Source organism: Salarias fasciatus, chromosome 8 (assembly GCF_902148845.1).
Source record: "Salarias fasciatus chromosome 8, fSalaFa1.1, whole genome shotgun sequence".
In the NCBI taxonomy this organism is placed as follows: Eukaryota; Metazoa; Chordata; class Actinopteri; order Blenniiformes; family Blenniidae; genus Salarias; species Salarias fasciatus.
This window is the reverse complement of record NC_043752.1, coordinates 3,129,881-3,142,957: the sequence shown is the minus strand read 5'-3', so window position 1 is coordinate 3,142,957 and position 13,077 is coordinate 3,129,881. Positions and strand designations below refer to the sequence as shown.

Below are 13,077 nucleotides of genomic sequence, written 5' to 3'. Positions count from 1 at the left end.
ACCTGCGGTTAGATAATCAGGCACAAAGTAAAAAAAGCAGAAACGGATCAGTTGAATCCAGGACCGACGATGGAAGGAAAACAACCAGAGGGTCTCGTTCAACGCTTTATTCCAGCTGACCAGCAGGCAGCCGGTGAAAACACTTCAATCAACAGGTGGAGCTGCGAGCTCTTCCACCCAGCAGAGCCTCGTCATCTAGGCTTTCATCACGTTTGAGTTTTCTTCACAATCTCTGCAGTTCAAGAGCAAATCTGAAGACTAACAGTGGAACTTCTGTGGTGTGGAATATTCCAGACAGATTTATGGCTACATGACCCAGAAACGGCTTGGAAGCAGGTTTCATCCACCATGACCTTTCAACTAATCAGAAATGCTCTTTATCGCCGGAAACTCGGAAACATTCACTCTCCATCCTTCAACAGGCAGGTGGAGATGCTTGGGAACACTCCTGTTTCTCCAGGACTAATAATAACAAGCTGATCGCTAAATGAATGCATGATGGATTCGCGGCGCTACACTCAGACTGCGCTGCCCGTGTTTAATAATAAGCTATGAATCTAGGAGAAGGTGGATTTCTTCTGCGGTCACAATGACAAAAATACTGTTTCAGTTCAGGCTGCATCTCTGAGTCACTGAAGTAATAACTTTCTATTCTATTAACAACATGCTTCAACAAACGGTGGGATCTCACTTCTCTAAAACAGAATTTCTGGTAGGCTTCCACGCTGGTCCCCCCAGCAGCTCCCAGGCCATTTTCCCGAGTCGTATTGTGGGATAACAGTAATCCTCAGTGGAGTATTGACAGTATTTTCTGACAAACATCCAGCAAAAGATGGATCGAACTTTGCCTTTTTTCCAAGTAAAAAAATGATCTTTTTTGGGGGGAGGGGACTGTGGTTGCTTTTCGATTTCACAACCGATCTCCATCAGCCTTCAGAGTCTGGCTGTCAGAATTCCTCTATATAAGAACCTGAGGATGAAATGCTTCTAGCAGTTTGGGAGAAAAGGGTTAACAACGAGAGAGAACTGCCATCACATCTCCAAACACCGAATCTGACCGAGGAGCCACAACACATGACTCAGTTCCATTAACACAGAAAAGCAGGAGTCTTCAAAATTAAACCATCCAGCAGCCTTCCAAGTTCATCTGGTTGATTTAATCTCAGCAGATTGGTAGCAGACAACACGTCCGGGTCCTCCTGAGACCCCTGGTGCCCTCGGAACAGATCCAGTGCTCCCAAGATAGGACCCAACAGAGACCAAAAGACATCAGCCGTGCACTGAAGACCGCCATTTATTTTACATGAACAATAAGCAGTGAAAAGGTTAGAGGTGGGCGTCAGGGGGCAGCGGACAGCCTCCGGCAGGCATTACGGAGTCTGCAGGGTTCAGAGGTCACAGTGGGGGTGTGCAGGTTTGACATGGCTGCTGGCTTTCACTGTCATTACTGAAATATGATTCAAACAGGCGACTCTACAGCTCCAAGCTCGCTTCTGTAACCTCAAGCCAAAACTGGTCCGGTAATAACAGTGAGCTCTGCCAGTCAGTGTGATTAGATTCTACTCAACTCAATGTAAGACATTTCTAATGAGAAATCAACTGCAGCCAACCAGAACTGAAGTGCAGGAAAACCATCACTGAGTTCAGAAAAGGACTTGACCTGTTTCAGATTAATTAAATTCCATGTAGGGCCATTTATCTGGAGTCTTGTCCCTCATGATGCATCTGCAACCTTCATCTATTACAACCAATCAGCAGATACAAGCACACAAACAGACCTATTTTCTTCTTAATGATCTGAAATCAAACTCCACATCCTGATTATTGTAGGCTGCGACAATTTTTCAAACAAGGCTGCAGAACGTGCAAAGCTGTGGAGGAAACGGTGTTCTTACCTGAGTACTGACAGGTTCCATCTTCACTTCAGCACTGGGAGCAACGCCGCCCAGCTCCACAGAACCCTGACAACCAACAGATGAAGATCGGTTAGACTGGCATGGCAATAACAGCTCCATCATCTGTCAGTGTGAAAGCGTCTCTCTTGGTATTTTCAAGATCACAGACTGAAGATACGGAGAGGCTGAAACTGAACAGGCACATGTAGACAAACAGGAAGAGGCTGACCTTGCTGACGCGGATCTGTCTGCAGATGTCGGTCTGCTGTCGGATGCGGTACTCCAAGTCCGAGATGTGGGCCTGGAGCCAGTTCCAGTGGCTGATGATGGCAGCTCGCTCCACCGTGTAGCGGCTCTCCGCCCGCTTCCATCTGGGGAGAAATTTAAAAAAAGGAGGCGGTGAATGTTTGTTTTCAAGTTCAACAAATAACGCTCTGCCTCCAACAGCATCAGAGTCCCATTTGGCACAAACACCGACACACGGCTGAGATTCAGGTATTGTTTGTGTCAGTTTGGTTTGCAAATACACTAATTTATGTTAAATAATAGAAAGTGCCAGTGAGCAGAGAGCATTTCCCCTGTCAGACTGCAGAGGTCAGTGAATCAACAGAACACACAGCTCCCAGCCATGGCAGCTGCAGGCAGCCTGGAAAAGCATTCCAGGCCAAAAAAACAATATGATTAGGCGAACATTCTGACTGGGAGAAGCTTCAAAAATGAGGATTTTCATTCCACTTATGTACTCCAAGGCAGAGAGAGAGTGCCAGCTGAGAGCAGAGTACTCCATTTTACCAGTATGACACACAGAATGGGCATTTCAAAGGCAGACATGAGAGGAAAATGTCTGCTCTCGCACTGTGCTGCAGCCGCCACAGAGGGCGCTGTTCAGTCCCAATCGGGCCTGAACAATGAAAATAATGACTCAGATGGCAGACAAAGATAGACCTCGCACTCCTCTGTGCTTCCTCCTCCCCACACCCATCTGTTTTCATTCTTTCTGCGCTCCACCGTCACGGTGGAGGAAGTTGACGGAGAGAGAGAGGAGAGGGGAAGGAAGAGGGGAATAAATCGGGACGACTTGAGCTGGGAAGCTGCGGCAGTCTGGAGAGGAACAGACGGGCTTTAAAAGCAATCTACAGGCCACAGGGTGCTGGGGGGGTGGGGCTGGGTCAGACACCAGGATAACCAATAATCCAACCATGTATCCTGTCTTATTGTGGGGCTGAGCTGCAGGAGACTTCTCGTGGCTTTGATGCACGTCGGCCAACAATCGGCACAATCAAACCTTTTTCTTTCACTCAGCTGCCACATTTGGCTTCTACGCCTCGTCTGTTGCAACACAGCATCAAAGAGAGCTGCAGCTGCAGTGTTTCCTGCTTCAGACCTGCGCTGCTGCGCCTGTGGCTGGAGTATCAGATCAATGACCTGGTAATTCATTTGCATGCACGGAGTCTGCCGTGGAAGCTCGTCTCAAAACGACTCCGGTGGTGTGGAAGCGTGCGGCGCCAGCCGCTTCACCAACTGCTCCGAGCCCGTGTGCCATGATTCACCACAGTGGGTGGACAACGGTGCTCCGGGAGGAGGACGGGCTAGGTGTAACGTCCCTGAGGCTGAAAACAACCTCAAGGAGCTCCATTTCTATTACAGAGGAGATTAACTGTATATGAAAACACAATGGAGGCAGTGAAGCAGGAACAGACATGTCAGAACGAGTCTGCGTACAAAGGCAAATCCAGCTTTCCTCCGACGTCACAGAAATTCAACACAGGCATGATGGGAAAAGAACAATAGATCCTGACTCCAGGCCTTGGGACGTCTCAGGAGGACCGACTCTGACCCAACACCATGGGAACTTTTCATAAACAGAGACTCGCTTCTGTCAGGCTCAAAAGAAAGACATGTGCTACCAGTTAAGAGTTCAGACCAGAGGAGATCCAGACAGGTAATGCCGCTTCTCATTCAGTTAAAGTGATTACTGCACTTTGCTAAACTGGCAGCAAACACAAAGCTCAGTTACACGGTGTCAGCAGCATTCATGGAGAGGCAGGCGCCGAGTGTGAGATCTGCTTAGGCTGAGTGGAAATAAGGTGTAGAGCAGCGCTGCAGTTTCAGCTGCTGTCACATGGTAGATGTCTTCTACTGGAGTGTAGAGGACAGGCACCGGTCTGCAGCGTGACAAACACTGAAAACTGTTTTCAATGAAAGCGCACAGAATCCTTTAGACAGACGAGCTCCAGCTCAGAGCTGTCAGGCATACGAGTGATCGACAGGATTTGTGGGATGACTGAAGTGTCTCCAATCAGAAATGAAAACAATGAAACATCGATGTGACAGTCCACAATAAAAATTTGCCAAATTGGGTTTTTTTTTTTTTTTTTTTTAAAGATTGAGTCATTTCGGGTCCAGAGGACAGTCAATTTCCCACATCCCATTCATTGTCTATGTGGAATGCACCGCAGTACCAGCTTGCCCCGGAGCTGCCCTGAGCTCATCTGCATGAAGCTCAATTCTGAATTGGCAACTTCCATAAAAGGTCTGAACTGGCTGCAGTGGAATAAAAGCACAGGCAGATAAGAGATTCTGCAACTGCACAGTTTATTTTACCCCTCAAACGTCTACAGTGATACTTATCATCTGTTTCAGTAAAAAAAAAAAAGGAATCTTTGTGACTGAGCAGCCATCTTGGTCTTATCTGATATCCAGACAGCCCCACAGTGAAGTGTTTGTCCAATCAGGTGCAACTACGTAACAAAGCTGTGCTGCATGCTAAACATGACTAAAGTACAACTGATTAACTCATTAACGTTGAGTTTGAGTGTGTGTTGTGTGACGCTAGATGGTACACACTTCCCTCTCCTGTGCTGAAGTTCTGCAATTGAAGGGAAGCTTCTTTATCTCAACACCACCTAGCTGCTCGGAAGTGACACGCCTCCCCTACGTGCCATTTTCAGATGCTGTGCTTTTCCATGAGAGGGAAGAAAAAAAAACACTATGGGAAATGGGAACCACTTGATTTAAAAAAAAAAAAAAAAGTTGTATTTAATACAATCTAAAAAAGTCAGTCGTTAGTGAGTGGAGATCCCTCGCCTTTAATCAGCTCGTAGCTAGCCACAAGAAATCACAACATATTTTGTTCAAATATCAAAAGGCGCCTGCACATTCTCATTACACCACGTCCTCCGCTCACGACATGTTGTTCAAACTTTTCCTTATGCTCAGTGCCTGCTTCTTTGGATTCCTGCTTTTAGCTTTATTTATGACCCAAAATGCACTGCAGTCTACGCCACGTCCGTTGTGTCGGTCCACTGAGAGTTAGCTTTGCTGTCACGTTATCAGACCAGAGGTCACTCAAGTGAAGCAAGATGCGTTTCCAAGCCGACCAGAGTTCACTTCTTTGGCCTGGACCACAGTCTGGGGGGGGGGGGGGGGGGGGGGGGTCCACAATGGCCCAGAAGAACCGGACTATCCCTGAAACAAACTGTAGACTGGCCCAGTGCTTGTGTGAAAGCACCCTTAGAAGGCACAGCAGGGCTGCTTCAGGGGGAAAAGGAGGAGCCACAGATCCGAGTGATTCAATAACCATATATCTGTATTGACACAACAGTTGTCAACTGTTGTGACTTACATGGTTAAGAATAGTCTATGTGATAAAAATCAGACGGCAATGAACACACCCGGGGTTAGAAGTTTAAGCCCAGAACGTGCAGAATGAACGTGGAACATGATCGAAGGAGAAGAGCTTTTCACAATAACGCAGCTTGTTTTTGTTGATTTAAATTCAAACTGGAGAAATTTCCTTCCACTTGTAAAATGTTCTTAAAAAATTTTAACCAGCGAGAAGCCACTGACTGATGATATGGGAATCCAGGTGGTAGAAGGGACACTCCTTTCAGTTTGCTGTTAGGGCTCAGGATGACGAGAGCAGGAAGGGCTGCAGTCCAGTCAAACAAACAGAGGCTGTGTTGAGTCCAATGACCTCCATCGTCAGTGACGGAGTGACGAGGAGGAGTCGTTACCGGCACTGAGAAAACCCCTCCCCCTCCCACAGGCACTCCCCCCTCCCTGAAACCAGGACATATCTCCCTCCCCCCTCCTCTACTCCCACACGCACAAAAGCACCAGCGGCAATCACTACCGCCACTGTTTTCTGGCTGTCAGCACATTCCTGGTTATGGTACTTCTCTGGATGGAGCACATATGTCGTACGGCGCCGGGCAACGCCATACCGCACTCACCCATCCAACTCCCACCAGGACGGCTCAGGAAACAGACAAAAACAAGCAGGAAGCCGGGATGTGGGGCAGCCGGTGGAGGACCATCAGTCGTCGGGTGGGCAACGGGTTTCAGCGGAGCCACTTCTGGGGAGACCCCAGTTCTCAAAGAAATAGATCTGACCGACTGCAGCATCCTTTACCCACCTTTTTCAGTAAAATCAATAAAGGATCAATCTTGAAAGAATTTACACTGTGCACTCATGCACGTGTGAGGCCATGAATGTTAGCTTGCAGGCCAACACAAGAATGAAAGAACCAAGTAAATGAAGCAGGAAAGCAGCTGTATTCTATAAATCATGTAACCCAACAAGCATTCATAATTTGCCAGTCCAGTAAGGATGAGCGACCACAGTCACAGTGAGCCGAAAATTTCTGCCAACCGATCGACATCCACACCCCTACCTATGGTCACAGAACTGGAAAAGGGTGTGGGTGTTCTGAGTACTGACTGCGTGACCCTGTGTGGACCAGGCAGTACGCAGGACAGAGGACGGCCGGTCAGACCAGGCGCAGGTCAAGCTGACATGCCTCTTTGCACTGCTCACTCATCCATCTGTGGTTAAATTTGCATTAGGTAAATCATTTTTCTGCTCTCCACTGCTCCATACTGTGTGCCTGTAATGGGGGTGGGGGGCACTTCCTTTCCATATGGACACACAGTTTGCTGGTGGATTAGCTTTCTGTTGGAGCCTAACCATCAACATGCTGTTGTCTGCCATTACCGACTGTCGTCAGTACTGAGGCCACATGTTGATGTGAGCCCTTCATATGAAAGCCTAGCTTCCACTACAAGACATCTTCAGTCACTGGAGTTACTATTCTCACACACCACTATTAACGCAACAATTTGAAATCTTCCAGAGCCACCTGACGAAGGTTTTCTTAACAAAGATTTAAATCAATGGAAAAAATAAACAGTTTCAAAAACATGAGTGAATAGATAAGTCAGAGGAGACTAGCTTGGCTCTGAAATGTACAGTATTATTTTAGTGCTATTAAAGGCTGGATTCTCTCGGATGATGCAGATAATCATTCCTTAATGCACAGAAACAATAACTTCTAGCTAAGAGACCGACTTGTGTGCAGCTGTTTCCTGGAGCAGCTGATTTACGTCGTCTCCAAATTGCATGCAATATGCTCTGAGAGCGCCACCCCCGCCTCCTCTGCCTTCCAGACGTTGTGTACGGGCTGTCTCCCACTATCAGTAACTTTCCGTGACTGACCGGCTGACATCTGCATCCACTTGGTGCCGTGACCGGCCGCAGTGTGCAGGTGAGAGAGGAGCTGCTGCTTTCTACCTCTTTACAGCTGAATACAGCACAATCAATGCCTCCCTGGAGGACCAGCTTCCTCTCCCTGTGTTTAAATGAAATCACGGCTTCTTTCCCAGGCCGTCCTGTGTGGCCACTTGTACACGACAGTAAACAGTGTTTTTCTCCCCACATGCTCAAACAGCAAGTCCCTTGTTGAGGAAAAAAAATTTTAAATCACAAATTCTATTATTTTCTCAGGTAATTGGCTCCAATAACTTATCAATATACCAAAAACAATATTACTATCCAGGCCTACTGATCAGGGCTGCATGTTACGGAGCATGAACAGTAGGACAGAACAGAACGTCCATATCGTGCAGTATTTTTTTACACCAGCATTAGGAATGATTGCATGTTTCTCTGAGCAGACCTGTACGTCCACATCCTGAAGAGAAAAATCCTAAAACAATTTCCTACAACACACAAGATTGAAGCTGTGCTTCTGAGAGAACACTGCCACTAACATGTAAACACAATGCAAACAATCTGCACACATCAAAATTAACTGGCTTTCAGGGTTGAATACAGACAGAAAACAGAAAAATGAGGTAATCCCACTTGTGGTAGAGCAAACAAAACAATTTCATCACTTTGTCAAGACAACAATTAGTGCATTCTTCTCCTTTGTTAGATGGGTTAGGACTAATTGCATAGTTCTAGAAGGGGGATGTATCTGGGTATGTAAATGAGAATTGAGGAAAAATGTGTGGTTACTCAATGGTTCTTCCATCACGTCAGTATAGATTATAGAATGGATGTTGAAAGGCAAATGAGTCAGTGTTGTGATACCGCTCTGTCCCAACATGCAGGGATACGTGGAAGTTACCACGTTAGCATTAACGCTAGTGTTGATGTTAAGCCTTTATAGGTCATCTATTGAAATACCACACCCTGTGTGTTATCCAAGGACATTTCATTATCTCTGAAACACCTGCACGAGCAACAGACACACACACACGAAGAAGCAGTGAACAGTCCTTTGAAGACACTCATGACACGTTTCTTACACAAAAACTACCTCAAGTGGCTAAATGTCTCATCATGAGCAACGCTTTCCTGAAACTTGCACTTGTTTTATGTGAACAATTTGCTGGAGTAAGTCTTTGGATATATGACAAAGTAAAAAGTACCATCAAGGGGAATTTAAAGGAAAAGATGCTCCACCAGAGCAAGAGCACACATACCACCAGCAGCACTCATGTCAATGTTTAGACACCATAATTTCATTGTGTCAACATGCTTTTTGACGAGTTTGAAAGAAACAGGAAGTCACACAGAGTTGTCAAATATGGTCACCTGTTTGTTTCTCTGTTGTGCTCGGGATGGCAACAAAGAAAATAACATCTACATTTTCCTGAAAGAGCCTTAAAACATGTAATCTGGAGTGGACAGAGAGGCAAGGCAACCATAAGCCATGTTTTAGGGCCAACAATAGATGCTTAATCCAAACACAGACAAAAAGGCTTGATAATCCCTCATAAAGCACACAGCACAGCTAATGACTGTCATTTTCTCTCACTGTAGCATATTCGTATTCACACTCTGAAATATGGGAGCAATTGTGCCAAAACACAGCAGAGGAACATGATTATGAACAAGATGAAGGAAAATGAAGACCTGCTGACACTGGAGCCTTTTCAACATGAACCAGAGAGAAACCACTTCAGCATTCTGCTTCTCAAACCACTCACTCATCATTCACGTTCAGGAACAAGAGCAGCAGCTGTCAGTTTCATTTCTTTGTTCTCCCAGAGTCAAGGGGTTTCAAACGCATTTAAAGAGCTGGAAATTACCCCGACGCTCAGACACGTGACGACGGAAAGAGATGTTTTCATTCAGCCGTCAGTGCGGCTGGCGAGGGCTTCGCAGGACAGCTGGTTAAAGGAGGAAAATGAGTCGGGAGGCAGACAGGACAGGGTGTGGGGCAGAAAGAACTACAGAGGGCAAATTCAGCTGGGAGGGGGGGCAGGCAGGCAGAGATAGAGACAGAGAGAGAGAGAGAAAGAGAGAGAGAGCTGCAGCAGTCATTACATAAAAGAGGGGGTTATGTAATGCCTGTGGGTTCGTGTTAAGGAACTTGGGTCGAGCTAAACACATCCAGATGTGTTGAGCAGGACAGAAACCTACACAGCCGCTCACACACATTCATAAATACACACCCACACACACACACGGAGCAGCGGAGAGAAAGAAAAACACAGCGAGGGCTCAGACTGCAGAGTAATGCTGAGCTATAAGCATGAAAGGCACGCCGGAGTCTCGGCCAACCCAGTTACCCTAATTCAGGAGCGGCAGGCAGACAGGCATTTTTACTGTCCTATTGTATAAAGATCACACCAACACACACACACACACACACGGCCTCATCATCCTCTGCACGGCTTCAGCCTCCGACAGCTAAACGTGTGCTGGTCAGATTATTACACTGAAACGTTTTCACTGCCGTCTCCATGAGATATTACATAAGAATTCCCAATGATCGTTATTGTTGCCTCAGAAACAAGGCGCCGCATCACACTCGTCCCTTAAACACTGATCGACTCGTGCTCCATGCAACATGCCCGACTGAATGGATCCCAGGTCATTTTGGGAATGAGGAGACGGCCATTGACGTCCACTCCTCCATCTGTTTTGGACGTCACATTCAGAGACAGGCCGTGAGCGCCGCATGAGCACAACGGCAGATGTTGGCTGGGCCCCAATCCGCTAAGATACGGGAAACCGCGTCTACACTACAGGCAGGGATGACGGGATTATTCCAAGCCGGCGCACGGCGTCCCAACAACCTCACCAAATAGGTTGTTTTCAATGGTTGCAGCATGAAGAAGACGTGACTACATTGTCTGTAGTGTTGACCGGTGAAAAGCTGTAAGCCAGTAATTGGTGACTGCGACCAAGCGTCAGTTGTGAAAATGTGGCATTATGGTTACACACACACACACACTTCCTGAAAGACCAGTGTGTTCACAGTGAGGTAGGGCTTCAGCTTCACAGGCCTGAGAACCAGTTTTTAACGACGAGCAGCGTCTATGCACCACATGACCAGGTTGGAGCCTCCACAGCTGTTTTCACTACGTGTACAAATGTCTGAGGCGTATATGTTCAAACTCTTGGAAACCTGTAAGCTGTGAAACCGTCGGCAACAGCAAAACTTCATGTTAAGAGCGAGCTAATCTGGCATCAAGCCCAGTGATGGACGACAGCAGTGTTGTTTATGTGAAGCCAGAAGAAAGCAGTGGGATTAATGTGTAGTAACGTGTAGCGAATGAGAATTCCGCCTCTAAATTGGAAAATAATTCAGACGGACGAAAAAGTGAGTGCTTCAACACAGCTCCTGATCGCTGTGACAGTCACACTGCATCCTCACTTCTCGAACACTGCGACTGCATAGACAAGGATTTCTACCACCAGTTCATTAAAACAACCTCATTATGGAGCCTTTTGGCTCTCGTCTGGGACCCCCCTTAGGCTTTCAAGAATTTGGCTTGACTGTCGTGTTTTGGCAGATCAGATCAGAGAAGGGGTCTGCAACTTTTCCTTGAGGCAATCTGGCTGACTCTGAGAAATTAAAGGGCTGGTAACCAGTCGTCAAGCACACCAACTCTCTAGTTAACACACAAGGTATTTACATGAGCTGTAAAGGGTGTTCACCTCGCAGACACCTACACTGAGCTGCCACTGTGTTCAGCGCCTCACAAGTGGATAAAGCGTTCCAGAAAGTAATACCCTAATTATTCATACAAGATTGAAAAGAGGTTGAAATGACTTCCGGACATCATCTCCAAACGACAGACTCTTTTAAAGGCTTGTAGTGAGCCACAAAGATGGGAACAGGGGCTACATATGGCTTCATTTCTGTCTGATCAAGAAGCATTAAAGTAGCTCCAAGAGCTCGTTTGTTGTTCTTAAATTACAGTTTTTACAAGCGATCCAAGCTAACAATCTTCCACTGGCATCAAAGCATTAAGGAAGAAGCTGCTTTCAGGTTTTTAGAATATCTGAGTGAAAAATGACATTAACTTAATGCAAATGGTGCAGCGGTGTCACTGAGAAGAGATCCCAACCTCACTTGAGCATCGACTGCCTCGGATTAATCACTCATTTCTCTTCAGAAAGGACACCAAAGGTGGTTTTGCATTCAACCACAATGTGGAGCTACAATTAACTGCAGACGCCGAAGCCTCAAAGTGCGTTTAATCCGGTGGAAAATGTTCCCGCTGTAAAAGTGGTGTAAACAGTGACTCAGGCTGAAGGAAGCCGCTGCTTCATAATAAAAACCTTCACATCTGCAAACCGCTGCAGGCTTTTATTGTAAAGCAGGAACATGGCGCACTACGTCCATCCACAACACCACATCAACAGCAGAAGCGGATTACAAACTGACCGTTCCCATTAGCGGAACAATCCAGCGACAACATGAGTCACTGTGTGAAGGATCTGTATCAGGACCAGAGCAAATCAACTCATTACTCTATAAATTTTACACTTTTAATCATTCATGGATGACAAAGTGTTGTTAAAGTCACGCTCTTGATTAGTTTTTGAGCGCCTGAACGACAGAGATTAAATGAAACTCTTAATTCATGAACAAAATGCTTGATTACCCTGAGACAAATTTTGAAGTGTTTTCAGTTAATATTCTACCAACAAAAAAAAAAAAAAAAAAAAAAAACAAACCAAAAAAAAAACAATAAACAAAATAAAAACAAAACACATACACATGTAAATACTTGGTTAAAATGCATTCCTTTTCCTTTGGCATGCTGCCCCCTCTGATTTAATCATGATTTTAATGTCATTAATGTCAAGATACTCTCTACACTCGTCAGCCAGACAGATCATGTTTATGTTTTCATTTATGTCCTCTTTAACATACTTCCTCCATGTTATACATTTTGCATTAAGTATTCAAGATTCAGCTTTTAAAATGTAACATTACATTCAAAACATGTTCAATATGATATGGTTGAGACAATGTCCATGGGTAGAGCAGGAGTTTTTATCTATTGAAATAGCTAAAGGACAACTGGAAAGGTAATTGAATCAATGTTGTTCAAACTGTGATACTCCAAAATATACTAATTAGTTGTTTTTTTTAACTTTATGATCGTAGCATAAATCATAATCCAAAAATTATCCTGAATGGAGGGGTGTTGATTAAATGCCTTCTAAACCAGTTATAGTTTTAATTACTAAGGATATATCGATCTCATGTGATTTTTCAAATAAGCAGAATCGGGTGGAAATGATCCTGAGGTACAAAGCGGTATGACACTGGCTGGTTAGATCACCTGCTGGTCACGTCACACTACTGCAACGTCATTATATGACACTGCACCCCCTCACCATTTTATACATTTCTGCTTGTTCATTCAATCCACCTTTCTTGGTAAAAATCATCCCCATTTTTCTCCAAAGAAATGCAGTCCCATGAAACCATGTTTGCCATCCTTCCAACTTCCAGCCAATCATAAAGCTTCACGTCATCAGCAGGCAGAAGACACCGACATGAGATTAGAACCTTCATCTCATATCAACAGCAGTGACTGAGGATTACTGAGGTCTATACTTTAACCTAAGCCACTACAAAGTTAT

At 45.5% G+C, this 13,077-nt stretch overlaps 1 protein-coding gene across 4 annotated transcripts in view; it reads right to left on the bottom strand.

Moving 5' to 3' along the window:
* The window catches only part of LOC115392832 (KAT8 regulatory NSL complex subunit 1), a 31,796-nt gene that overhangs the window by 7,902 nt on the left and 10,817 nt on the right, over positions 1-13,077 (bottom strand). For all 4 annotated transcript variants that reach the window (XM_030097444.1, XM_030097443.1, XM_030097442.1 and 1 more), the window contains 2 exons: positions 2,125-2,266; positions 1,896-1,961 (listed from right to left, as the gene is read on the bottom strand). In XM_030097444.1, coding sequence (XP_029953304.1) covers positions 1,896-1,961; positions 2,125-2,266 — 208 coding nt within the window. The remainder of the gene's footprint in view (positions 1-1,895; positions 1,962-2,124; positions 2,267-13,077) is intronic.